Source organism: Trachypithecus francoisi, unplaced genomic scaffold (genome assembly GCF_009764315.1).
Source record: "Trachypithecus francoisi isolate TF-2019V2 unplaced genomic scaffold, Tfra_2.0 Lachesis_group10, whole genome shotgun sequence".
Lineage (NCBI taxonomy): Eukaryota > Metazoa > Chordata > Mammalia > Primates > Cercopithecidae > Trachypithecus > Trachypithecus francoisi.
Window position 1 is genome coordinate 130,593,535 of NW_022681455.1, and position 26,754 is coordinate 130,620,288.

Sequence of the window (26,754 nt, forward strand, 5' to 3'; positions counted from 1 at the left end):
GAAGTAAAGACATGGTGACAAGTGGCTGCAGACTGCTGGAAAGGTAGCGGGTGAGGCCAAGGGATACTGCTCATCTGTGCAGCAGAGGCACAGGCAACCCTTCCCATCTGGTGGGAGAGCAAGAGCTGCTAAGATGGGGGTCTGGGAAACACTGCCCCTGCCCTGACCATGCACGGCTGTGCCCTGATCCCTGAGCAGCCTGTAGGTGAAGATACCTGTAGAACGTGAAGGGCAGCAGCCTGGTATGCTGATCCGGGGCCACGCGGAGGAGGAGTCGCCCCAGCCTAAGGTCTGCAACACCAAGAGGTGGCTCAGGCAACTCTGGACGTCGCTGCCTGTTACCAGTGCTGGGGGACACCCCTGGAGGTTGGGACGTGTACCCTGGGAGGCCTGGCTGTGGGGGTGGTGCGGGGCGAACAGCCTGAGCCAAGGATACCCGGGCACCCGTCAGCAGCTGGGAGAGGATGGGGGTGTGGGGCAGAGAGAGGCAGTCCCCACGATAGGCCATTGGTCCTGGGGTTGACCAGTGAGCCAGTAAATTATCTTACACGTTTGTACTTAATCTGTCCCAACTGAAATGGAGCTATAAACTTAGTAAAAAGATAAAGTCATAAAAATGAATGAGTGCACCTCAAGGAGGGCTCATTCTTAACCATTTGAAAGTTGCCTCTGAAAAGAGCAGCCCTCCGCATCCGCGCCTCAGCAGTGTTTCTCACCACTCTCTGTCAACTGAAAGAGCGCCAGCCAGGATATCTTCCTCTTCTCTAAACACTCGAGGACTGCAGCACAAACATCTAAAGCCTTCGATGGGTCCGTGGCACTCTGTAAACCGCAGGAGAGCAACCCTGAGAATGGCCAACCTGCTGTGCTTCCGTGGGTAGGAGGGCACAGCCCTCAGCACAGAAGCCATTTCTTCTTTGCTTATTGAAAGTCTTAAAACTGGTGACAACCTATGGAAGGTAAGACTGGGCCTCTGGACAGAAGAGGCTCAGGTAGGAGGCCAGGAACTTCAAGCACCCACACCGAGGCTGCTGCACCATGTCCTGAAATAAGGCATTAAAAAAAAGGCCCTGCCGGGCACGTTGGCTCACGCCTATAATCCCAGCACTCTGGGAGGCCGAGGCGGGTGGATCACGAGATCAGGAGATTGAGACCATCCTGGCCAACACGGTGAAACCCCGTCTCTACTAAAACTACAAAAAACTAGCCGGGCGAGGTGGCGGCGCCTGTAGTCACAGCTACTCGGGAGGCTGAGGCAGGAGAATGGCGGGAACCCGGCAGGCGGAGCTTTCAGTGAGCCGAGATCGCACCACTGCACTCCAGCCCGGGCGACTGAGCAAGACTCCGTCTCAAAAAAAAAAATAAAAGGCCCACAGGCTGGATGCAGTGGCTCATACCTGTAATCCCAACCCTTTGGGAGGCCGAGGTGGGCGGATCACTGAGGCCAGTTCAAGACCAGCCTGGCAATATGGTGAAACCCCATCTCTACTAAAAACACAAAAATTAGCCGGGCGTGGTGGCGCACGCCTATAATCTCAGCTACTCAGAAGGCTGGTGCAGGAGAATCGCTTGAACCCAGGAGGCAGAGGTTGCAGTGAGCTGAGATTACACCACTGCACTCCAGCCTGTACAACAGAGCAAGACTCCATCTCAAAAAAAAAAAAAAAATGCTCACGGCGTGGGAGTTCTCACACTTCTGCAAACACAAGGAGCTCCTGAGCCACTCTGGAAACCCTGACTTGGAAACTGGCTGCCTGGTGCCCCTGCCTGGCCCACAGTTGGAGAGGACACCTTGGCCGGTAAGGTCTGACTTACATTTGAGGTCAGATGTGACGAGAGCAGGCCCATCAAGGAGAAGAAGAAAAGGAAAACCAAGAGCTGCAAATAAAAACGTGCACTTCTTACTACATTAAAATTACCTGTGCTCTGTCATTCTAAATAAGGCCGACATGTTCCTCTTTAATTGAAATTTTTTACATCTAGGCCATAAATCCTTTAAGTGGATCTTAGAAAACTTTCCAATCACTTTTAGAGAGACCGTTTAATTGAGAATTAATTACTACTGGCTGGGTCATTTCATACTTGCCTTTAAACAAAGCTAGAAACAGTTTGAAAAAGTGACAAAAGCCAGACAGAAGACTGCTGCAGTCTCCTTGGCTGTGCGCAGTCCCAACTCACCATCATCTCCCTGCAAGGCCTCCTGTCAGAAGTGTTTGTAAAATCCTTGAAGATAAACCCACAGGCTCCATCCTAACCCAGGGCCTGACTGGGCAGGGTCTCTGTGGACACTGTCCTCTCCACACACTAGGGCCTTAAGGCCCTGGAGCCACTAAAATCCCTTCTAACAAAACTACACAAGAAACCTGAAGACGCACCCAGAAGAATCCCTATAGGGTTGTTATAATCACCAAAACCCTGGGCACTGCTGTTAGTACAGCTTTCAGCTGGTGTAAGTCATGTGCTGACACGGCACCTGTGTGTTGAGGATCTCGGGCTGGGCACAGGGGTGCTCACTCCAGCTCTCCTGTGAGATGCTTGTTTCCGTCCCTGTTCTACACACACCGCCCTGGGCTCCCTGCACAGAGGGCTGTGGGTGTCACTGGTCTTGTGGGGGCTGTCAGGCTTCCCAGGGCACAGCAACCAGGTGGGTCTTAGCCCAGCGTGGTCCCTGGCCGGGAACTCAGAGCAGCCTCCTCTCCCACTCCTTTCCCCATGCCTGTGGCTGCAGACAGTCGCGTCCTTGCTGCCTCTTGTCCCCAGCACCCCAGCTCTGAGCTGTCTTACTGCAAGCTTATCTGGGGCTGTCCCTCGGCAAGTGAATTGAAGCTACTGCAGCATGAACACAGAAGGCACCACTTGAAGCTGACAGTTTTTACACTGGGCTGTGATGAGGATAAAAATAAGCTGAAGAAAAGCACTTCAAGCCTGGGCAACATAGTCAGACCCCCATCTGTTTTACTTTTTATTTATTTATTTTTTATTTTTTTTTGAGACAGAGTCTCGCTCTTTTGCCCAGGCTGGAGTGCAGTGGCGCGATCTCGGCTCACTGCAAGCTCTGCCTCCCGGGTTCACGCCACTCTCCTGCCTCAGCCTCCCGAGTAGCAGGGACCACAGGCGCCGCCAACACATCCGGCTAATTTTTTTTTGTATTTTTAGTAGAGACGGGGTTTCACCACATTAACCAGAATGGTCTTGGATCTCCTGACCTCGTGATCTGCCCGCCTCAGCCTCCCACAGTGTGGGGATTACAGGCGTGAGCCACCGCACCTGGCCTACTTTTTAAAATTATTTTTTTTGAGACAAGAGTCTCGCTCTGTCACCCAGGCTGCAGGGCAGTGGCATGATCTCGGCTCACTGCAGCCTCTGCCTACCGGGTTCAAGCGATTCTCCTGCCTCAGTCTCCCAAAGTTTTGGAATTAGAGGCATGAGCCACCGTGCCCAGACTAGAGATCCCCAACTCTTAGAAAAAATTACAAAATTAGCCGGGCATGGTGGCACACACCTGTAGTCCCAGCTACTCCAGAGGCTGAGGTAGGAGGATGGCCTGAGCCCAGGAGAACGAGGCTGCAGCGAGCTGTGATTTACACCACTGCACTCCAGCCTGGGCGACAGAGACCCTGTCTCAAATACATACAACCATTTAAAAAAGTGGAATTATTATTACTAGTAAACTCGAGAGTCAAAGTCTTACTCCAAGCCTCATGTTTGTCTTTAGAAAAATGCAGCTCATCAGGCAGGCCCAGAGAAACTGCACGGATTGAAACCAAGCTTGCGAGAAAAGAATCAGTAAAAGAATTTCCTGTCTTGCCTCCTCTCTCTCGCAGTCCAGCTTCGTTAGCTGCTTCCTGACGTTTTCTTCCCTGACTTGTTGAATCGCAAAGTGCAGTGCAGCAGCTGAGAGCCAGGCCGGGTTAGGTGCCGGGGAGGCGGCATCAGGGGAGAGGAAACTGGGACAGAGAAAACGGGGTTAGTGCAGGGCCTTACAGCTAAGTCCTTATTCCCACCTGTCACCTTTGGGGCTTGCCTTTCCATCAGAGGACACAGAAGGGCTTCAGGACCATCAGAAACTAGGTCTGCATCCCCCAGCACCCCCAGGTCCACGTGAGAGTCTGGGCAGGTGCTGGTCCTGCCCCTAGCGCATCCTGGCGTTCTGAGAGCTCCTGCTGACAGGAGGCCGCCGGCCTGGTCCTGTCCACCTTGCCCTCTGCTCTTGGGCCCCAGTTGTGGAAGCTTTGGAAGAAGAGGCCTTATTTCCCTCAGTTCTCCCTGCCTGGCCCTGTGACTGGATCAGGCAATTCCCTCCTAGAACAGAGAACAAAGGACTACCTGGGTAGCTGGGATGACAGGTGCCCACCACCACAAGAACTCAGTTCTTTTCTCCCTGCTCACACAAGACGCTGCCCACACCGCTTTTCTCAAGCAAGCCAGGGTGTTGAGGAGATGACCTCGAGCAGGTCCCAAAGTGCATCTGGGCAGGCACACCCCGTCCTCACCACCCACACGTACTTGCTGGCAAACTGCCGGCCTTCTTGCAGCTTCTGCAGTTCCCGGGGCAGTGGGCTCTGGCAGTGTCTCCTCCACTGGCAGAGCAGCACAGGCTCCAGGCTCGGCCACCACAACTAGAGAGAGAGCAGGACACAGATGAGGGGGACTGGGGTGGACACACCTCCGCTGCCACAGCTATGACAAGCCTACAGCGCTCCTACAGGCCACCACGGGCCCACATTCACCCTGCGCTCTGGAACTCAAAGCCAGTATCTTTTTACCTCAGTTAAGGCTCAAAGCAGTTCCATGAGGCATTATTACCCACACTCATGGAAGACGTGGAATGTGGAGAAGGAAGAGCCTGGCCTAACGAAACGGTGAAAGGACCACACTGCCCCTGAGCTGGGAATGCCTGGTCCTTGGATGTCCTCAGCTGAGAGCTGGTGTTCTAAACACGGAAGACTTCATGTATCGTGAATTCCACTAACTGAGCTACAACTCGGTGCAAATGCAGCTTGGGGAGCTCCTTGGGGAGCATGCTGTGCTGCGGGAGAAAAAGGCCCTCGTGTCCCTGATAACTGAGAAGGGAGGGCGACAGCTGTGGTCTTCAGGACTAAGTGAGCCGTCACAGAAGTGAGGGAAATGCTGCCCCTCCCACTCCCGGGACCCTGGGCTGTTAGGGGAGCCTGCTGAGCTCTGGCGGGAGCTGAGGTGAAGTCTCTGCTCCGAAGTCCCGAGAAAGCGTAGTTGGGCGCCAGTGGCCACGGTTGTGCTCTCGTTAGGGGGCACAGGCAGCCACCGTACAGCCTCCAGCCCATTCGTAACCCAAGACAGTGAACAAACAAGTCCTGCACCCCTGTGGACACGAAGGTGCCCGTAGGGTCTGAGCAGGGTCCACAGGGGAAAAGTCCTGAGGGTGCCCACGGCAGCGGCGGTGGGGACGGGGACAGTTCTAGGAACTCAGGACATGCAGCCCTCATCTGCTGCGAGCTGGCATCTTTAACTGTGGCCTCCATGTCTCCTGACACATTTTCTCTGAGATGATAACACCCCTGATGGAGAAGCGCTGCAGAGACGCCAGAGGCAGCCGTGGAGTCTCCCACTCATCCCCAAAACAAAACTCCCGACAAGACAGCTGGCCTACCAGAGCAGAGGTCAAAATTAAGGGGCATTTTGTCTGGCACTTGGCCAATATGCAGTCGACCATCAGGGAGGGGTCTCTGCTCCGCAGACAGGCGTTCAGGAGGCCCTGCAGGAGAGAACGCACCAGGAGGTCGGCGGTTTGCGAGGACCCACAACCAGCGGAGTGCAGGAACTCGCAGGAAGCTGACAGGAGGACCCACCCCCAGCATTCTGAGAAGGCCAAGGAAGGGGCTAAGGGAGCAGCTTACCCTGAAGAAGTGGGCAGTGATGTCCTGTGTCAGGGCACCTCCATGGGAGCAGAAGTTTCTCTGCAAGAGAGTTCAAGGCAGGTAAGAAAAGGCTACAGGAAGCGAGGCGAGACCACTGTGCAGAGTGGCTGCTGTGCAGATTCTGTTGTGAGAAAAACACTCACTAAGGCTTGGCGTGGCCACCACGGATGGTGCTCCTGGCTGACCGGGCCTGCAGCCCTGGCCGTGCTGTCCTGAAACTTAACGGCTTCCCTGGGCAGCCAGATCCTGCAGCTCAGCAACTCTGGTCCAAACAGCCTTGTAGGCTCCAGGAAGAAGCCAGGGAGGCACAAGCGGCCACAGGGAAGGGGACGCACCCGAAGCCCAGATCTGTGGTGAGGATGATACTAATACCACGGCCCAACCATCCTCTGGTTCCTCTATCCTTCACGAACCAAGTGCTGTCCATGGTGTTTTCCTGTCTGTCTGCTGTCACGTGCCATTCTGAGAGCTTTCCGAAAAATAGCCTTTCGTAAGAATTCAAAGGAAACTATAGTGATTTTCTTAAAGCTTTTGCTAGTGTCATGTCCTCTGCTCTCCTTGTCACATTTTAAAGTGCTACACAAGGCCAGGCACGGTGGCTCACACCTGTCATCCCAGCACTTTGGGAAGAAGCCATGGTGGGTGGATCACGAGGTCAGGAGTTCGAGACCAGCCTGACCAACGTGGTGAAACTTCATCTCTACTAAAAATACAAAAATGAGCCGGGTGTGGTGGCGGGCACCTGTAGTCCCAGCTACTCCGGAGGCTGAGGCAGGAGAATTGCTTGAACCCAGGAAGTGGAGGTTGCGGTGAGCTGAGACTGCGCTGCTGCACTCCAGCCCAGGCAACAGAGCAAGACTCTGTCTCAAAAAAAATTTCTTCCTAAATAAATAAATAAAAATATAAAATGCTCCGGAGCTGGAATGGAACCTGAATTCCACCTCTCACATTTGTGCATCTTCAGAAACAAGCATCTGTCTCCCCAGCTCTGACCAACTGGGTCCCTGACACTGACCCATCCCCACAGCAAGGGCCACTTCGTGTTTTTTGAGACAGTCTCGCTCTGTCACCCAGGCTGGAGTGCAGTGGCGGGATCCTGGCTCGGTGCAACCTCTGCCTCCTGGGTTCAATTAATCTTCCTGACCCAGCCTCTCAAGTAGGTGGGACTACAGGCATGCGCCACCATGCCCAGCTAATTTTTCCATTTTTTGTAGAAACGGGGTTTTGCTGTGTTGCCAGGCTAGTCTTGAACTCCTGGGCTCACGTGATCCCCCCACCTTCCCAAAGTGCTGGGATTACAGGCGTGAGCCTCTGTGCCCGGCTACTGGTTAACATCATTCTGCAACTCACACTGGGCAGTGTCTAAAATGGAAGATAATGGGGCTGCCTGGCAGGCAACAGCAGTAGTCAGATCACCACAAGGCTTTTTCACACGTGAAGCATGTTGAGATTAGAAATAAATGAACTGAGGTGCGTGGCACACAAAATGGTCTGCACGATTCCATGCGTCAAAATTATTAAAACTTGAGGGAAACTGAAGGAATTCAAACTTTGGAGAAGGCAACCTACAGCTGGTTTGGTGACGTGCTGGCTGCCGTCCTGGCTGTGGGTAGGGCCCTCCCTCACACGGCATTCCAGACATTGTTCCCTATTTGACTTTGAACCCTTTCTTCAGTAATTTGCAAGGTGAATTCAGGACATGCATGGAGGCTGCAAGAGCTGCTGCTAGTGCCACAGGCACTTACAGATCAGATGGACGCATGCACACGGGGCACCTACCATCTCAGAGTTGACCAAGTGGAAGAACTGCTTGCATCTGGCAGTGATGGGCTGTTCGGCCTGGAAGCTGCTGCCGCAGAGGACAGACGAAGGCAAGCGGAGGAGGATCCTGGAAAGAAGGGGCTCTATCTGTGGCGACCGCACAGCTTATACTCTGCTCCCCCGCAAGGGCTCAGACTCTCAGAGCAGCAACCACCACCCTGAAACCCAGGGCCACTGCTGGAACCGGAGCCTTGGCCTGTGTGCCTCTGTCCCATTCAAAGCCTGCACTCTGAGCCCAAGTCCCCTGTACCATGCTTGGACCACTGCACTCAAAATGTGTTACCAAACAACTTTTAACAGCTACATAATAACCAAGTGGATGATGCACCAGTCTGTCTAGTGAAGCAATGCCCTACGACTGTAACATTAAATGACTTCAATTTAATGACTTCATGCTTATTATAAATGCAGCTGCTATGGGCATTTCTGAACAGTTTTCCCTACTTTGACCGGAGCTCCTTCTGCAACGTTCCTCCACATCTGAGCAGGAAGGTTTTTTTGTTGTTGCTGAGATAGTCTCACTCCGTTGCCTAGGCTGGAGTGCAATGGCACGATCTCAGCTCACTGAAACCTCTGCCTCCCACGTTCAAGCAGTTCTCCTGCCTCAGTCTCCCGAGTAGCTGGGATTACAGGCATCCACCACCACACCCAGCTAATTTTTGTATTTTTAGTAGAGACAGCGTTTCGCCATGTTGGTCAGGCTAGTCTCAAACTCCTGACCTCACATGATCCACCCACCTCAGCCTCCCAAACTGCTGGGATTACAGGTGTGAACCACCTCGCTCAGCCGGAAGGTTTTAGCCAAAAGTACTTTAAACCCTCTGGATCCTCCTCTCCGTGGCAAGTGCTACAGAGATGGACAGGCTTGGGATGGGGACACACAGACAAGTAAGTAACGGGAAACAAACTCGCTACAAAGAAACTCTAGGACCGTCATGAGATGCTGCCCTGCCCAGGTGGTAGCAGGTCTTACCGTTTGTACATGAGCAGCTCCCTCTGTCTCTGAAGGCTGGCAGCCATGCTCCAACCGCTTGTCAGAGCCTGGAGTCGTCTGCAGAAAATCCCAAAGAGGAAGTGCCCCTGGGAAGGCGTGTGGCTGAAAGGCACCGAGGGGTCCTGCTGCAGCTCCAGTTCAGCTACCATCTCCTGGAAAAGAGGAGGATGCTGGCACAGGAAGGCCTCGGGGCTCACTGCCCAGCCAGTCGGGTACCCTGACAGGGGGTGGGGGTGCGGTGTCAGGGAAAGGTCTCCACAGGGGACAGGGCGAGAAGGAACAATTGGGGCAAACTATTTCAACTGGAAATCACTTTGAAATTCCAAATATAGAACAGTGCAGGCTGGGTGCTGTGGCTTACGTCTGTAATGCCAGCACTTTGGGAGGCTGAGGCAGGCAGATCCCTTGAGCCCAGGAGTTAGAGTACTGCTTTGCAATTAAGAAAAAACAGCCGGGCGCTGTGGCTCAAGCCTGTAATCCCAGCACTTTGGGAGGCCGAGGCAGGCAGATCATGAGGTCAGGAGACAGACCATCCTAACACGGTGAAACCGTCTCTACTAAAAATACAAAAAATTAGCTGGGCGTGGTAGCGGGCGCCTGTAGTCCCAGCTACTCGGGAGGCTGAGGCAGGAGAATGGCTTGAACCTGGGAGGCGGAGCTTGTAGCGAGCTGAGATCACACCACTGCACTCCAGCCTGGGTGACAGAGCAAGACTCCCATCTCAAAAAAAAAAAAAAAAAAGAAAAAACAAAAAAAGACCAGACATGGTGGCACATACCTGTAATTCGGCACTTTGGGAGGCCAAGACAGGTGGATCACCTGAGGTCAGGAGTTCAAGACCAGCCTGGCCAACAAAATTAGCCATACAAAAATTAGCTGGGTGTGGTGGCAGGCGCCTGTAATCCCAGCTAATCAGGAGGCAGAGGCAGGAGAATCGCTTGAACCCAGAAGGTGGAGGTTGCAGTGAGCCAAGATCCCACCACTGCACTCTAGCCTGGGTGACAGAGCAAGACTGTCTCAAAAACAAACAAACAAACAAAAAAAACAGCACAAGGACACCCATGTGCCCTCCACCCAGATTAACCTCGGGCTAACATTTTACCCCACACATCATTTTTGCCTCACAAGTCTTTTTTTTTTTTTTTTTTTTTTTGAGACAGTCTCAGTCCGGTTGCCCAGGCTGGAGGGCAGCAGTGCAATCCTGACCTCTCGAGCTCGGTTGATTCTCCTAAGTCAGCCTCCCGAGCAGCTGGGACTGTAGGTACACACCACCATGCTCAACTACTTTTTTGTATTTTTAGTAGAAACAGGGTTTCACCATGTTGGCCAAACTGGTCTCGAGCCCCTGACCTCAAGTGATCTACCCGCCTCAGCCTCCCAAAGTGCTGGGATTACAGGCATAAGCCACCGTGCCCGGCCGGCTGTGTTTTTTAAAGAAGAATAAAGATCAGGGCCGGGCGCAGTGGCTCAAGCCTGTAATCCCAGCACTTTGGGAGGCCGAGACGGGCGGATCACGAGGTCAGGAGATCGAGACCATCCTGGCTAACACGGTGAAACCCCGTCTCTACTAAAAAATACAAAAAACTAGCCGGGCGAGGTGGTGGGGGGCCTGTAGTCCCAGCTACTCGGGAGGTTGAGAGAGGAGAATGGTGTAAACCTGGGAGGCGGAGCTTGCAGTGAGCTGAGATCTGGCCACTGCACTCCAGCCCGGGCGACAGAGTGAGACTCTATCTCAAAAAAAAAAAAAAAAAAGATCAGGTGCAGTGGCTCACACCCATAATCCAACAATTTTGGAGACCGAGATGGGTGGTTCATTTGGGCCCAAGAGTTCGAGACAAGCCTGGGCAACATGGCAAAACTCCATCTCTACAAAAAATCAGCTGGGTGTGGTGGTGCACTCAGGTGCACACTGTGAGGACTGCTTGAGCCCAGGAAGTCAAGGCTGCAGTGAGCTATGAGCGCACCACTGTACTCTAGCCCGGGTGACACAGCAAGACCCTGTCCCAATAATAATAATAATAATTATTATTATTATTAAGAGGAATAACCAGATGGTCTCACTGAGGAGGAGCCAGGTGGGTCTAGGGAAAGCATCTGGCTAAGGAGTTAGGAGGCCCCAGTGCTGGGGGAGGGGAATATGGGCCTGGCACAGAAGACACATGGGTGGCCAGCACCAGTAAACGCCTGTTGACTGACAGTGAACACACACGGGTACATGCTATCTACCTGTATAGATCTCAGGTGATCCACCAGCCTCGGCCTCCCAAAGTACTGGGATTACAAGCATGAGCCACCACGCCCAGACTATAATAAACATCTTAATAGGACACAGCTTAAATGAAGCGAACGCACTGAGTTGTGGCATCCTCAAACTCACCTGCAATCTGGAAATAATACTCTCATTTCCTGTGCGGCCACCAAAGACCAAATCGGAATTCTCTGAGTGGTCATAACTCCTTGAGCTGAAAAGAAAATACAATAAAATCTTCCTCAGTATCGCCTAATAGTGCTGGAGTTCCCAGTTCTCCTGCCTCCAGAGTGGAGTGATGGTTGTGCTTCTCTGACAGTGTGACCTCACATTAGTCAACAACAAACAACAAAAACTGCCACAAAATACTACCAACCCCAACCCAGGAAATAGAAAAATTATGTACCATGACCAGGGGGGTTTATCCCAAGAATGCAAGGAGAGCTTAACATCCCCAAATCAATATAATGCAGTTATCCATAAAATAAAAAGCAAAAACCACAGGATTATCTCAACAGATGCAGAAAAAGCACTTGATGGAATTTAACATCCGTTTGTGATAAAAACACTCAATAAACTAGGAACAGAAGGGAATCTTCTCAATCTGGTACCTGGCATGTATGAAAAACCCACAGCTGACATCAAATTTAATGAGGAAAGACTGAAAGTTTTTCTTCTAAGATCGGGGCAACAAGGATGTCCTCTCTACACTCAAAGCAGTGTCGCTGCCTCTACTCAACACTGCACTGGGGCCGGGCACGGTGGCTCACCCCTGTAATCCCAGCACTTTGGGAGGCCGAGGCGGGCGGATCATCTGAGGTCAGGAGATCAAGACCATCCTGGCCAACATGGTGAAACTCCTTCTCTACTAAAAATACAAAAATTAGGCCGGGCACAGTGGCTCACACCTGTAATCCCAGCACTTTGGGAGGCTGAAGCAGGCGGATCACCTAAGGTCTGGAGTTCAAGACCAGCCTGGCCAACGTGATGAAACCCTATCTCTACTAAAAATACAAAAAATTAGATGGGTGTGTTAGCAGGCACTAGTAATCCCAGCTACTCGGGAAGCTGAGGCAGGAGAATTGCCTGAACCCATAAGGCGGAGGTTGTAGAGAGGTGAGATCATGCCACGGCACTCCAGCCTGGGAGACAGAGCGAAACTGTCTCAAAAACAAACAAACGAAAATTAGCAGCCAGGTGTGGTGGTGGGTGCCTGTAATTCCAGCTACTCGGGAGGCTGAGGCAGGAGAATTGCTTGAACCCGCGAGGCAGAGATTGCGGTGAGCCGAGATCGCACCACCACACTCCAGCCTGGGTGCCAGAGTGAGACTCCGTCTCAGAAAAAACCAAAAAACAAAAAACACTGCCCTGGGAGTTCAAGCCGGGGCAATTCAACAAGAGAAAGAAAAAGCATCCAGATGGGAAAGGAAAAGTTAAACTATCTCTGTTCACAGATTATATGATCTTCCTTTTGTTTTTTTTGTTTGAGACTGAGTTTCACGCTTGTCGCCCAGGCTAGAGTGGCAGTGGCATGATCTCGACTCACTGCAACCTCTGCCCACTGAGTTCAAGTGATTCTCCTGCCTCAGCCTCCCAAGTAACGGATTACAGGAGCCCATCACCGGCCCGGCTAATTTTTGTATTTTTAGTAGAGATGCGGTTTCACCATGTTCACTAGGCTAGTCTCCAACTCCTGACCTCAGGTGATCCGCTCACCTCACCCTCCCAAAGTGCTGGGATTAAGGCGTGAGCCACCGTGCCTGGCCAGATATGATCTTATATATACAAAACCCTAAGGAATCGATACAAAAACACTCGTAAGAGCTAAAAAATGACTCGGGCCAATGAATAAACAAGAATCAGTGGTGTTTCTATACATTAGCAACAAATGATTCACAGTGAAAGGAGACGCTCTCACTGCCCCACAAGCAGCCCTATCAGGATCTCAGCTACTTCTGTAGACATTGACAAGCCCATCCCAAAATGAGATGCAACTACAAAGCACCCAGAAAAGCCAAAACAATCCTGAAAAAGAACAAAGTTGGAGGCGTCACACTTCCCAATTTTAAAACTTACTACAAAGTTTCGGTCATCCAAATGGTGCAGTGCACACGGACATACAGACCAAGGGACACAATGAGCCAGAAATAAATCCTCACACGAACAGCTACCTCACTTTTGACGAGGGTGCCAAGATCATTCAGTGGGGAAAGACGTGTTTTCAACAAATGGTGCTGGGACAACTGCGTGGCCACATGCAACAGAATGAAGCTGGACCACCTCACACAATTTTTTTTTTTTTTTTGAGACAGTCTCTCACTCTCTCTCCCAGGCTGGAATGCGGTGGCACAATCTCGGCTCAGTGCAAGCTCCACCTCCCAGGTTCTAGCAAATCTCCTGCCTCAGCCTCCCGAGTAGCTGGGATTACAGGCACCTGCCACCATGCCTGGCTAGTTTTTGTATTTTTTTAGTTTCGCCATGTTGGCCAGGCTGGTCTCGAACTCCTGACCTCAAGTGATCCCCCAGCCTCAGCCTCCCAAAGTGCTGGGATTACAGGCGTGAGCCACCGTGGCTGGCCCAAAATGTTTTTTGATCCATCAAAATGGATCAAAATCCTAAAGAGCTAAACTAAAAACAGATGATCTGGACTTTATAAAAATTTAAAATTTTTGTGCATTGAAGGATACGATCAAGAGTGTGAAAAGAGAATTAACAGAATGGGAGAAAATATTTACATATCATATATTTGATAAGAACTTTATCTAAAATGTATAAAGAACTCATACAACTCAGTAAGATAAATATAGTCATGAACTGCTTAATGACAAGGATCCATTCTGAGAAACACATCTTTAGGTGGTTTCCTCATGTGAACATCAAAGTGCACCGACACAGACCAGAGCCCTCCGCACACCTAGGCCACATGGCATGGCCCACTGCACAGACCTAGACAGCAGACACCCCCCGCATGCCTAGGCCACATGGCATGGCCCACTGCACAGACTTAGCAGACCCCCCGCACGTCTAGGCCACATGGCATAGCCTGCTGCACAGACCTAGACAGCAGAGCCCCCGCACACCTAGGTCACATGGCATGGCCCACTGCGCCCAAGTTATGAACCGGCACAGCATGGAACTGTACTGAATACTGCAACTGGAACACAACAGTATTTGTGCATCTAAACATAGAAAAGGTACAGTAAAAACACAACTTGAAAAAAAAAGTTACAAAAAAACTATGGCTTTATGGGATTAGTGTCATATATGTGGCTCGTTGTTAACCAAAACACTGTTATGCAGTACATGAATGCAACCCGGTTTTCAAATGGGCTGAAGATATGAATAGGTATTTCTCCAAAGAAAATCTACAAATGGCCAATAAGAAAATGGAAAGATGCTCAAAATCACTACCCATCAGGGAAGTACAAATCAAAACCACAATGAAATAGCACTTAAGACCCACTAGGATGGCCATCAACAAGTCCGGCCTAGCACAGAGGCTCACACCTGTAATCCCAGCACACTGGGAGACTGAGGCGGGCAGATCACCTGAGGTCAGGAGTTCGAGACCAGTCTGGCCAACATGGTGAAACCCCATCTCTACTAAAATTATAAATTAGCCACCAGGTGAGGTGGTGCCTGTAGTCCCAGCTACTTGAGGGGCTGAAGCAGGAGGATCACTTGAGCCAGGAGGTCGAGGCTGCAGAGGGCTGAGATCTCGCCACTGTACCCCAGCCTGGGTGACAAAGACTGACCCTGTTTCAAAATAAATATATAAGACAAAGTAAGACTGTCTCAAACAAACAAACAAAGTGAATGCATAAACAAAATATGGCTGATCCTTCTGTTCTGCAGTGAGCAGCTCTGCGCAAACCTACCCATAAAGGCTGGGGAAATTGGGAAGCTGAAGAAAGAGGCTGAACAATCCAGTTCTCAGACAGAAATGTTTAAGGGCTTACAGACAGAAGTCATGTCTTGGGCAGCCTAGAGAGATGATGCATCCCTGCAATGTTACCCCCAGGTGGGGCTTCTATACCACAGGGAAGGATTATTGAAGTCAACCCCTCAGGGAAAAGCAAGAATGCTCTGTGAATCTAACCGCTGGATTTAAGGTGGAAAATTTGTTTTTTTTGTTTTGAGATGGGGTCTCACTGTCACCCAAGCTGGAATGTAGTGGTGTTATCACAGCTCACTGCAACCTCTGCCTTCCAGGCTCAAGCAATCCCACCTCAGCCTCATGAGTAGCTGGGACCACAGGCATGCATCACCATGCCTGACTAATTTTTTTTTTTTGTGGAGATAGGGTTTCACCAGGCTGGTCTTGAGCTCCTGAGCTCAGATGATCTGCCTGCCTTGGCCTATCAGTGCTGAGATTACAGGCATGAGCCACTGCGCCCGGCCTCAAGGTTGTTTTGACCTAAGAGTGGGATTTAAGGTAACAGCAGATAAATGGGAAATCGCAGGAGGCATTCTTGGAGTAGGGTTAACGGGATGTCACCCACGGTAGAGGTGCGTCAGCTTCCACACCTTTTGTGAGCGTCAGTCGGCCATAAGGGTGTGCTGGTACAGCCTACACACCTGTGAGCATCAGTCAGCCATAAGGAGGAGGGGTATGCTGGTACAGCCTCCACACCTGTGAGCATCAGCCATAAGGAGGAGGGGTATGCTGATACAGCCTACACACCTGTGAGCATCAGCCATAAGAAGGAGGGGTGTGCTGGTACAGCCTCCACACCTGTGAGCGTCAGTCAGCCATAAGAAGGAAGGGTGTGCTGGTACCTCCACACCTTCTGTGAGCATCACTCGGCATTAAGAAGGAAGGGTGTGCTGGTACAGCCCCTATACCTTCTGTGAACGTCAGTCAGCCATAAGAAGGAAGGGTGTGCTGATATGTGCTACAACACAGATGAGCCTCAGAAACATTCTGCTCAGCCAAGGAAGCCAGACACAAAGGGCCACATACTATGTGATTGTTTATATTAAACATGCAAAAAAGGCAAATCCATGAACAGAAAATGGATTCATGGTTGCCACAGGCAGGGGACATGGAGGGAAGGTGCATACACACTTGCCATCTATACTGAATGCTGAAGCTGTAACACAATAGTTTGGAGCTGCAGGCAACGGCCGCTGGGAACAAAGCCTGGACAGCCCCAGGTACACTCCGTCCATCCTTCTGGCCCACATGCAACACCTCAGGAACTGCTCTGTCCTGAGAATCCCTCTCAGATGGAGAGAGGCCCGGTATCTGCTAGGCCATTTGTGCCGTGCTTCACACTTGCTCACCGTGAATACCAGGTGACAGAACAGAAAAACAACGTTGTTGCCATTTTTTTTTTTTTTTGAGACGGAGTCTCGCTCTGTCCCCAGGGCTGGAGTGCAGTGGCCGGATCTCAGCTCACTGCAAGCTCCGCCTCCCGGGTTTACGCCATTCTCCTGCCTCAGCCTCCCCAGTAGCTGGGACTACAGACGCCCGCCACCTCGCCCGGCTAGTTTTTTGTATTTTTAGTAGAGACGGGGTTTCACTGTGTTAGCCAGGATGGTCTCGATCTCCTGACCTCGTGATCCACCCGTCTCGGCCTCCCAAAGTGCTGGATTACAGGCTTGAGCCACCGCGCCCGGCCTTTTTTTTTTTTTTTGAGACGGGTCTTGCTGTTGTCCAGTCAGCTCACTGCAACCTCTGCCTCCTGGGTTCAAGCAATCCTGCTGCCTCAGCCTCCCAAGTAGCTGTGCCTACAGGCGCACACCACCACGCCCAGCTAATTTTTGTATTTTTAGTAGAGATGGGGTTTTACCATGTTGGGCAGGCTAGGTCTCGAACTCCTAACCTCAGGGGATCCACCCACCTCAGCCTCCCAAAGTGCTGGAATTACAGGTGTGAGCCACCACACCTGGCCCAAAGTTGTTGCTCTTAACAAGTCTATACACCTAAAGAAACAACCAATTAAGGAAGCTTGCCTTTATTTTGTACTGATTTAGATTTGCTATGTGATATGCTTGAGTGTACTTTGCATAACACAACTGGAGTGAGAGAAAAATGTATTCTTAGAGCTGCCATGATTCCAAGTAAGGCCTCATTGGTGTGTGATGGTTAATACTGAGTGTCGGCTGGACTGGTTTGAAGGATGCAAAATATTGATCCTGGGTGGGTGTCTGTGAGGGTGTTACCAAAGGAGATTCACATTTGGGTCTGGGCTGGGAAAGGCAGACCCACCCTTAATCTGGGTGGGCACCATCTAATCGGTGGCCAGCAAGGCCAGAAACTCCCCTTTGTATATATCCTATTAGTTCTGTTCCTCTAGGGAACCCTAATACAGTGTGTGTTGCTAACCTTTGGTGGAAATCCATCAGAGCGTTGACAAGAATGGTACAGGCAGCCTCCAGGTCTCCGTCACAGCCTCCTGAAGCAGAGGACTCAGGGAGAAAGTGCTCATAGATCGCCCACTGGTGGAAGTCCTGCCTGCAACAGCAAACACTGACATCAATTCTGAGAAATGCTTCATGACCAGCAGTTCCCCATAACCAGGGAGTAGGCCCACAGTAAGGCACACACAGCACTAGTGAGAGCTGGGTTGAGACTGGTGGCTCGGGACCTCGGAGTAGGAATGAGACCTTACTGTCTGCAGGGTGGGGTGCCTGGGGCTGTGGGAAAGGCCTGGTCTCAGGAGTGGCCTTTGTGAACCGCCCCCCTTCCACTGATCAAAGGCCACTCAGGATGACATCCCACTGGGTAACTGCTGATCACACAGCGGATGAGCTTGGTGAACAGAATAGGCAAGCACAAAAATGTAGGCTGTAAAGTCACCTGAAGGCACCTGAGCTACTCACAGGCCCACCAGCAGGGATGGTGAAGCAACCTGCGTCCAGACTGTGGGCTCTGTGCATGTGGACGGGAAAGGGCTCCAGGACACACTCACTCAAAACCGTGGTGGCTACATCTATAATCCCAGCACTGTGAGAGGAGGCCAAGGTGGGAGAATCGCTGGCACCCAGGAGTTTGACATCAGCATGAGCAACATAGGGAGACCCCATTCCTACCAAAAATAAAAAATTAGCTGGGCATAGTGGTGCCCGCCTGTGGTCCCAGCTACTCAGGACGCTGAGGCAGGCGGATCACTTGAGCTCTGGAGAGGGAGGCTGCAGTGAGCCATGACTGCAACACTGTACTCCAGCCTGGCCAACAGGGTGAGACCCTGTCTCAAACAAACAAATCTGCAGTGCAGAGAACCATCAATACTGCAATCCATTTACACAGAAAGAGCCACAACCAGGAAAATGCAACCATGCAAATGTGAGTGCTAAGGGGTGTGTGCTCTACCCACACTGTCTGGAACTGGCACAGAATGTATCTAAGTATCACTTAAATAATTGAGAAAAGAAGGAAAATCCCAGGAACACATCTCAACACAACTTCCACTCAGCAGTGACTTGAGTGGTAAGGAGAGGTCCTCACGACCCCACGTACCAGACCAATGCCTCCCTCTGACCTCCTTCTTAGATTCCACCCCAGAGAGGAGCCAGGAGGAGAAACGGGAGTGTGTGAAGGAAGCACCTGCAGAGCAGGCTTGGCACCAGCCTGAACCATCGGCACCCGTTTTGCCGCAGGCAGCAGCGAGTTGTTCTTTTTGTGGCCCCCGTTTTCCTTTTCCTGTTACTTCTATTGGTTTCATCCAGAATCTGATGCCAGGACCCAGGCGCAGGAGACAGTGCTGCCTGTGCCTGGAGGGCCCCTGATGGCCAGAAGGACGAGGAACACAGGGTGGCTGATGCCAACCCTCTCCTGAGTCTGGGTGTGGCAGGCACCCTGAAGCTCATGTACCCAGCAGGATGCCCCACGTCTGCAGTGACCACATTCCCCTCCCCCTGACCTCCACACCCTCAGCCCCAAGGGCCTCTGGGCTCCCTACTCCTATGCCCAGAACAGCACAACTGACCTCTCAAATGGTCTCAGTCTCAGCCCTGGGACCTACGGGGGTCAGTGCTTCATTTACCCACTTCCTGGTGCCTCCATGTCAAGGCCGGCACCTCTCCTCAAAGTCTGCGCCACCCGCTCCACACCAGCCTCTGCTCCTGCCCGGTCACTTCCTCTCACATGGCCCTGCTGTCTGGTATCTCCAGAGCTCATTCCTACCTTTAATCTACTTCTGTGTCTACCTGCGTGTTGCCAGGGCCTGGACACAGGTGTACAGCTCCTGGAGAGCAGCCAGAGCCCAGCCAGGGCAGGGTGAAGTCTAAGTGGGTGCCCTCGATGTGCCACATCTGCCCTCGTCAATACACAGGTGCCATATGAGCAGCCTTGTCTCTTTCCCTCTATACTCCCTGCTTCTAGAACACTCTAGAAGTGTCTACCACACGGTAGGAGCTCAGTAAATGTTTCTTAAATAAAGGAATAACAATTGAAATTGGGCAACCCTCCCAGGTACCCCCACCACGTGGAAACTTTTCTTTCAATTTCGCTTTAATACATCTTGACACCAAAAAAAACCAACAACAACAACAAAAAAAACAATTAAAATTGTGCTCAAAGATTAACAGTTAAACAAAACATTAAATTGAGGATAAAATGTCAAAACATAGGCTTTAAGACAATGTAGAAAACTGTGTAACATTTTAAAGGGAAGCTCCTTTTCCTTTTGGAATAGGATCTCACTCTGCTGCCCAGGCTAAACTGCAGGGGTGTGATCTCAGCTCGACGCACCCTCTGCCTTCCAGGATCAAGCAGTGTTCCTGCTCCGCCTCCCAGGTGGCTGTGATGACTGGCATGTGCCGCACACCTGGCTAAGTCCTTTTCTATTTTTTGTAGAGATGGAGTTTCCCCGTGTTGCCCAGGCTGACCTCAAACTCCTGGATTCAAGAGATCCTCCTGCCTCAGCCTCCCAAAGTGCTGGGATTATAGGTGTGAGCCATCACGCCCGGCCAGGGTAGCCCTTTTCAACACATACCGTTCAGTATCGGAAAGAGCATCAGCTTCAGGTTGAATTTCCAGCTCCAGGTGTAACCAGTCTTGGTAAGTTAACTGAGAGAAAGGGAGCAATTCAATACAATGAGGACAGAACACACAATCCACCCACAGGTTTATAAAACAGTTTGTCATTTCATCTCATACGCAGCCCTCCGTGTCCCTGTGTTATAATGCAATTGAAGCTGAGAGTTCCACAGGAAAGAAACTTTAGTTTTGTCAGGAATTGTTTCTTACAAGATTTCCCTAGCACAAAGATGTTAGCACTGTAATCCTTTATTTCCAAGTATAAAAGGGCTATTTTAGTCTGGGCAACATAGTAAGACCCCATCTCATTTAAAAATTGCCTCGGTACGGTGGCTCATGCCTGTAATCCCACACTTTGGGAGGCTGAGGCCAGCAGATTGCTTGAGCCTAGGCAACATGGCAAGACCCTGTCTCTACAAAAGATTTAAAAATCAGCCAGGCACGGTGGCACGTATGTGTGGTCCCAGCCTCTTGGGAGGCTGAGGCCAGGAGGTCAAGGCTACAGTAAGCAACAGAGTGAGAACTATCTATAAAAAGGAGAAAAAAAAAGAAAAAAGAAAAAACAACAACATTCTACAGCTATTCACAGTAGCATACCTTCATTTATTTTTGGAAACAGGGTCTGCTGCCCAGCCTGGAGTGTGTGCAGTGATACAATCGTAGCTCATGGCAGGCTCTGCCTCCTGGACTCCAGCATCCTCCCTCTCAGCCTCTCAGATGGTTGGGACTGCAGGTGCACATCACCATGACCAGGTAAGTTTTTAAAAAACATTTTTAGTAGGCCAAGCGTGGTGGTTCATACCTGTAATCCCAGCACTTTGGGAGGCTGAGGCAGGCGGATCATGAGGTCAGGAGATGGAGACCATCCTGGCTAACACGGTGAAATCCCGTCTCTACTAAAAATACACACACACGCACACATACAGGGCCGGGCGCGGTGGCTCACGCCTGTAATCCCAGCACTGTGGGAGGCCGAGACGGGCGGATCACGAGGTCAGGAGATGGAGACCATCCTGGCTAACATGGTGAAAACCGGTCTCCACTAAAAATACAAAAAATTAGCTGGGCGTGGTGGCGGGCGCCTGTAGACCCAGCTACTTGGGAGGCTGAGGCAGGAGAATGGCGTGAACCCGGCAGGTGGAGCTTGCAGTGAGCTGAGATCCGGCCACTGCACTCCAGCCTGGGCGACAGAGTGAGACTCCGTCTCAAAAAAAAAATAAAATAAAATTTTAGTAGAGACAAGGTCTCACTATGTTGACCAGGTTGGTTTTGACTGAGCTCAGGTGATCCTTCCGCCTCGGTTTACCAAAGTGCTGGGATCATAGGCATGAGCCATGGCGTCCGACTCGTGTTAACATGTTTCCTGTTTGTAAATCTTAAAACAGTTCCATGAATCAACAGGGACTAATTTCACTATGTTGATTTGTGGACTAATCTCCAAACCTCACGTTGCAGGAAAAGCAGCAACACTCCTACCGTACACTCCTATCTGGGTAAAGGCCGGAGCTGCCGAGCTCCGCACAGGGACACCCGCACATGCGGCACAGCCAAGGGAGCAATGCAGGAAGGTTCCCTCCGAGCTGCTGGTGGGCACAGAGCTATTCACTGCCTCCTTCTTCCTTTTCTTTTTCTACTGCGCCTGGTCATCATTCCTCACATCAAAACACAGCATCATACTTACTTTTGTGTAGCTAACATAGTTAACAATAAAAAAAGCAGAAAAAAGGCCGGGCACGGTGGCTCAAGCCTGTAATCCCAGCACTTTGGGAGGCCGAGACGGGCGGATCACGAGGTCAGGAAATCGAGACCATCCTGGCTAACACGGTGAAACCCCGTCTCTACTAAAAAAATACAAAAAACTAGCCGGGCGAGGTGGCGGGCGCCTGTAGTCCCAGCTACTGGGGAGGCTGAGGCAGGAGAATGGCGTAAACCCGGGAGGCGGAGCTTGCAGTGAGCTGCGATCCGGCCACTGCACTCTAGCCTGGGTGACAGAGCGAGACTCCGTCTCAAAAAAAAAAAAAAAAAAAAGCAGAAAAAAGGCCGGGCACGGTGGCTCAAGCCTGTAATCCCAGCACTTTGGGAGGCCGAGACGGGCGGATCACGAGGTCAGGAAATCGAGACCATCCTGGCTAACACGGTGAAACCCCGTCTCTACTAAAAAAATACAAAAAACTAGCCGGGCGAGGTGGCGGGCGCCTGTAGTCCCAGCTACTGGGGAGGCTGAGGCAGGAGAATGGCGTAAACCCGGGAGGCGGAGCTTGCAGTGAGCTGCGATCCGGCCACTGCACTCTAGCCTGGGTGACAGAGCGAGACTCCGTCTCAAAAAAAAAAAAAAAAAAAAGCAGAAAAAAGTAGTACAATAACCTTGAGGTGTTTGTACTACTAACCTAGAGACGCCACTCAGCGTCTCTAGGCTCACTCCTGCGCGCCTGGCGGGCGCCTGTAGTCCCAACTACTGGCGAGGCTGAGGTACGAGAATCGCTTGAACCTGCAGAGGCTGCAGTGAGCCAAGACTGCACCACTGAACACAGCCAGACGTTGTCTCAAAGAACATATCACTAAAAATTAAAGAAGTTTGTGTTGGGAGAAACTCAGAAAGTATAGCAGGGTTTCTCTGTATTTATTAATTTATTTTTTTGAGTCAGGGTCTCACTGTGTCATCCAGGCGGGAGTAGAATGGCATGATCTTGGCTCACTGCAACCTCCACCTCCCAGGCTCAAGCGATTCTCCTGCCTCAGCCTCCCAAGCAGCTAGAACTACAGGTGCACCCCACTGCGCCCAGCTAATTTTTGCCTTTTTTGTAGAGATAGGGTTTCACCATGTTGCCTGGGCTGGTCTCAAACTCCTGAGTTCAGGTGATCCACCCGCCTTGGCCTCCCACAGTGCTGGGATCACAGGTGTGAGCACTGTGCCCAGTCTCTGTATAATTTCTTAACAGCTGCACATGAGGCCACAATGATGTCAGTCAAGATTCCAATCAAACCACCTAGGTGCTGCTGTTCTTGCCTCTGAGGAGACAGTCTGCACACACAAACCCTAGACTCAGGATGTGGCACAACGCAGGGGAAGGAACGGTGACCTACATGAACATCTTCCTCTTTCAACAGCTCTCGGAAGGTTCTGTGTGTCCAGAGAGAGAGGGCAGCTCTCTGCCAGTCTGCGGAAGGAAGGTACAAGGGTCTCCAGGAAAGGCTGGCTGCATCCTCTTGAGAAAGAGGCTGTCGGGCCTCTGAGAACAATCTGAACACAAGGAACTGAAACTGAAACAGACAGTATTATGCAAGTTTCACTGGGAGCGGTTGAGCCAATGCTCAGGTGGAAACAGACCATCAACAGCCACGCCACACACACAATCCCATGTTCAGGTGACCTCAGTCCAGCCCCTGGGAGGGTGCAACACATACCCCACGCTCAGGAGACCTCAGTCCAGCCCCTGGGAAGGTGCAACACACAACCCCATGCTCAGAAGACCTCCGTCCAGCCCCTGGGAGGGTGCAACACACAACCCCACGTTCAGGGGACCTCAGTCCAGCCCTTGGAAGCATGCAGAGCCCCTCAGTGGCCATGGCTGTGCACAGCGCTCCAGGGAAGAGCCTATGTGTAGACCTTCCTGCCATCTGACTGTTTCCTTGAGCTAAATGTCTGGAAGCAGAATTGCAGGAACAAAACTGCCTCCCAGGGGTAGGGCTGATTTGGTCCTGGGTCGTGAAACCGCCCATCTCTAGGCCTTTGCCAGGAATGGTGTTGCCACCAAAAGCGCACACCACTGGACAAGCGAGACACACTATCAGTGCTGCGTGACCGTGTCCATCTCTGCCCCTGAGGAGACGAGAGCCTCCCATGTTTACAACTGGACTGCTCCACGGACTGCCGTCCCTGCCCAGCACGCTGTGTAGGGACCATGTGGCCCTCTCCTAAGCTCCAACACCATGTTTTCTTTAAAAACTTGGCACCAGAGGCAAAGTTCCTCAGAGGAAAGAACTGGAAATACGTGCATCCTGGATCCTCAGGGGCTGCTCCCAGACTGACTTAATTTATCTGGAAAGGGGCCAGGAATCTGTAGTTTCAAAAGCTTCTCAGGTGATTCTGATGTGAAGCCTGCAGTTGAAAACCACTATTTATTTATTTATTTATTTATTTATTTGAGGCGGAGTCTCGCTTTGTCGCCCAGGCTGGAGGGCAGTGGTGCAATCTCGGCTCACTGGCAAGCTCCGCCTCCCTGGTTGAAGGGATTCTCCTGCCTGAGCCTCCCAAGTAACTGGGATTACAGGTGTGCGCCATCACGCCCGGCTAATTTTTGTATTTTTAGTAGAGACGGGGTTTCACCATGTCAGTCAGGCTGATCTCAATCTCCCGACCTGATGATCCACCCACGTTGGCCTCCCAAAGTGTTGGGATTACAGGTGTGAGCCACTGAGCCCAGCCTAAAAACCACTATTTTACACTTGAGGCATTCATTAAAATCCTATAAAAGGACAACACTGGTTTCAGTGCCATTTCACCTTTGCTTTTGACATTCAGGGTTTCCAATGGTCATCTTTAAATTCCTTTGTCTGGGCCGGGCACGATGGCTCATGCCTGTAATCCTAGCACTTTGGGAGGCCAAGGCAGGCAGATCACTTGAGGTCAGGAGTTCGAAACCAGTCTGGCCAACATGGTGAAACTCTGTCACTACTAAAAAATATACAAAACAATTAGCCGGGCGTGGTGGCACGTGCCTGTAATTCCACCCACTTGGGAAGCTGAGGCAGGAGAATTGCTTGAATTTGGGAGGTGGAGGCTGCAGTGAGCCGAGATCGCACCACTGCACTCCAGCCTGGGCTACAGAGCAACACTCCATCTTTAAAAAAAAAAAAAAAAAATTCCTTTTTCTGAACAATGTAAGGAACATTTACCAGACGAGACGAATGAGAATTCTTCTTTCCAGAGAAAGATACTTTTTGTGAATACTGATCTTTTAATTCATCTTTCCTATAAATACCAACATCTATTTCCTTACAACTACAGACGTGTATATAAATACCAACATCTATTTCCTTACAACTACAGACGTGTAGCTGTCTTCACACAACTGCACTTTACACTCAGAGAACAGAAGAAAAGGCAGCGCTCAGCAGTCAGGCTGCCCAACCAGACAGCAGAGGTGGCCATGACAGCCAGCCTGACTCAGGAGCTGCCCTGAGATGGGCATGAGGCGGCAGCAGACCTCGGCCTTCCGGTCTGAAAGCTGCGTAAACCTGAAACGTACAGCAGAATGGAAACATAGGAAATGACTGAACCTACCTTTTTAATAAGGCCTGGAGATAAGTAGCTGCGCAAAATATCTCGTGACTGGGAAGAAAACTTGCACAGAGAGTAAGAAATTGCCGCTGTACAAAATCTGAAAACAGGAATTATAGCATATAAATGTTATCCATACGAAATAAGGGATGAAGGAAAAAGTTACTTTCAACTTCACAAAACTGAGTTTAGTGCATTCTGAACTGGATGACCTGAGCACTGGTCCTTGGTTTTTTGGTTTGTTTGTTTTGAGACTGAGTCTCGCTCTGTTGCGCAGGCTGGAGTGCAGTGGCACCACCTGGGCTCACTGCAATCTCTGCCTCTGCGTTCAAGTGATTTTCCTGCCTCAGCCTCTCAGGTAGATGGGATTACAGGCATCTTCCACCATGCCCAGCTAATTTTTTTGTTGTTGCTGTTATTGTTTTTTTGAGACGGAGTCTCGCTTTGTTGCCAGGCCAGAGTGGAGTGGCGTGATATTGGCTCACTGCAAGCTCTGCCTCCCAGGTTCAAGCAATTCTCCTGCCTCAGCCTCCTGAGTAGCTGGGACTACAGGCGCATGCCACCATGCCCAGCTAATTTTTTGTATTTTTAGTAGAGATGGGGTTTCACTGTGTTAGCCAAGATGGTCTCGATCTCCTGACTTCGCGATCCGCCCACCTTAGCTTCCCAAAGTGCTGGGATTACAGACATGAGTCACCGCACCGTCAATTTTTAAATTTTTTTAGTAGAGACGGGGTTTCACCATGTTGGCCAGGCTGGTCTCGAACTCCTGACCTCAAGTGATCTGCCCACCTCAGCCTCTCAAAGTGCTGGGATTATAGCGTTAGCCACCGTGCCTGGCCCAGTCCTTGGTTTATTTTTTCTTTGATACAGGGCCTTACTCTGATGCCCAGGCTGGAGTGCAGTGGCACAATCACAGCTCAGGGGATCACTTAAACCCAGAAGTTCAGGACCAGCTTGGGCAACATAGTGAGACTCCATCTCTCACTAGCTGGGTGTGCGGATGTGCGCCTGTGGTCTCAGCTACTGGGAGGCTGAGGCGGGAGGATCACGTCAGCCTGGGGGACACAGCAAGAAATGTCTCATTTATTCAACATACGTACCTACAGTAATACCCATGTGAAAAATTCTCACTTGTAACCAAGAACGCCAGAGTGAGATTCCATGAGGCAATGGAGATGCCAAAGCACTGTCATGGTGTTCTTAGGGGTCTAATGTTTCTATTTTTCAGATGCATATTTGAGCCGGGCGCGATGCTCACGCCTGTAATCCTAACACTTTGGAAGTCCAAGGTGGGCAGATCACCCGAGGTCAGGAGTTCAAGACCAGCCTGGCCAACATGGCAAAATCCCATCTCTACTAAAAATACATAAACTAGCTGGGCGTGGTGGTGTACACCTGTAGTCTCAGCTACTCAAGAAACTGAGGCACAAGAACTGCTTGAACCTGGGAGGTGGAGGTTGCAGTGAGCCAAGATCATGCTACTGCATTCCAGCCTAGACGATAGAGTGAGACTCTGTCTCAAAA

General features: G+C 51.0%; 1 protein-coding gene across 18 annotated transcripts in view; it reads right to left on the reverse strand.

The window, feature by feature from the left end:
- The window catches only part of FANCA (FA complementation group A), a 78,073-nt gene that overhangs the window by 1,712 nt on the left and 49,607 nt on the right, over window positions 1–26,754 (reverse strand). For 8 of the 18 annotated variants that reach the window (XM_033219415.1, XM_033219418.1, XM_033219414.1 and 5 more), the window contains 14 exons: window positions 25,231–25,327; window positions 23,031–23,207; window positions 19,903–19,976; window positions 17,292–17,420; window positions 11,090–11,174; window positions 8,692–8,864; window positions 7,677–7,785; window positions 5,877–5,936; window positions 5,630–5,734; window positions 4,507–4,619; window positions 3,809–3,947; window positions 1,816–1,878; window positions 717–822; window positions 216–291 (listed from right to left, as the gene is read on the reverse strand). In XM_033219415.1, the coding sequence (XP_033075306.1) occupies window positions 216–291; window positions 717–822; window positions 1,816–1,878; window positions 3,809–3,947; window positions 4,507–4,619; window positions 5,630–5,734; window positions 5,877–5,936; window positions 7,677–7,785; window positions 8,692–8,864; window positions 11,090–11,174; window positions 17,292–17,420; window positions 19,903–19,976; window positions 23,031–23,207; window positions 25,231–25,327 (1,506 nt within the window). Of the gene's footprint in view, window positions 1–215; window positions 292–716; window positions 823–1,815; window positions 1,879–3,808; window positions 3,948–4,506; window positions 4,620–5,629; window positions 5,735–5,876; window positions 5,937–7,676; window positions 7,786–8,397; window positions 8,583–8,691; window positions 8,865–11,089; window positions 11,175–17,291; window positions 17,421–19,902; window positions 19,977–23,030; window positions 23,208–25,230; window positions 25,328–26,754 lie in introns of those variants that run through there. The other 10 variants (XR_004439100.1, XR_004439101.1, XM_033219422.1 and 7 more) reach the window with 7 other exon arrangements.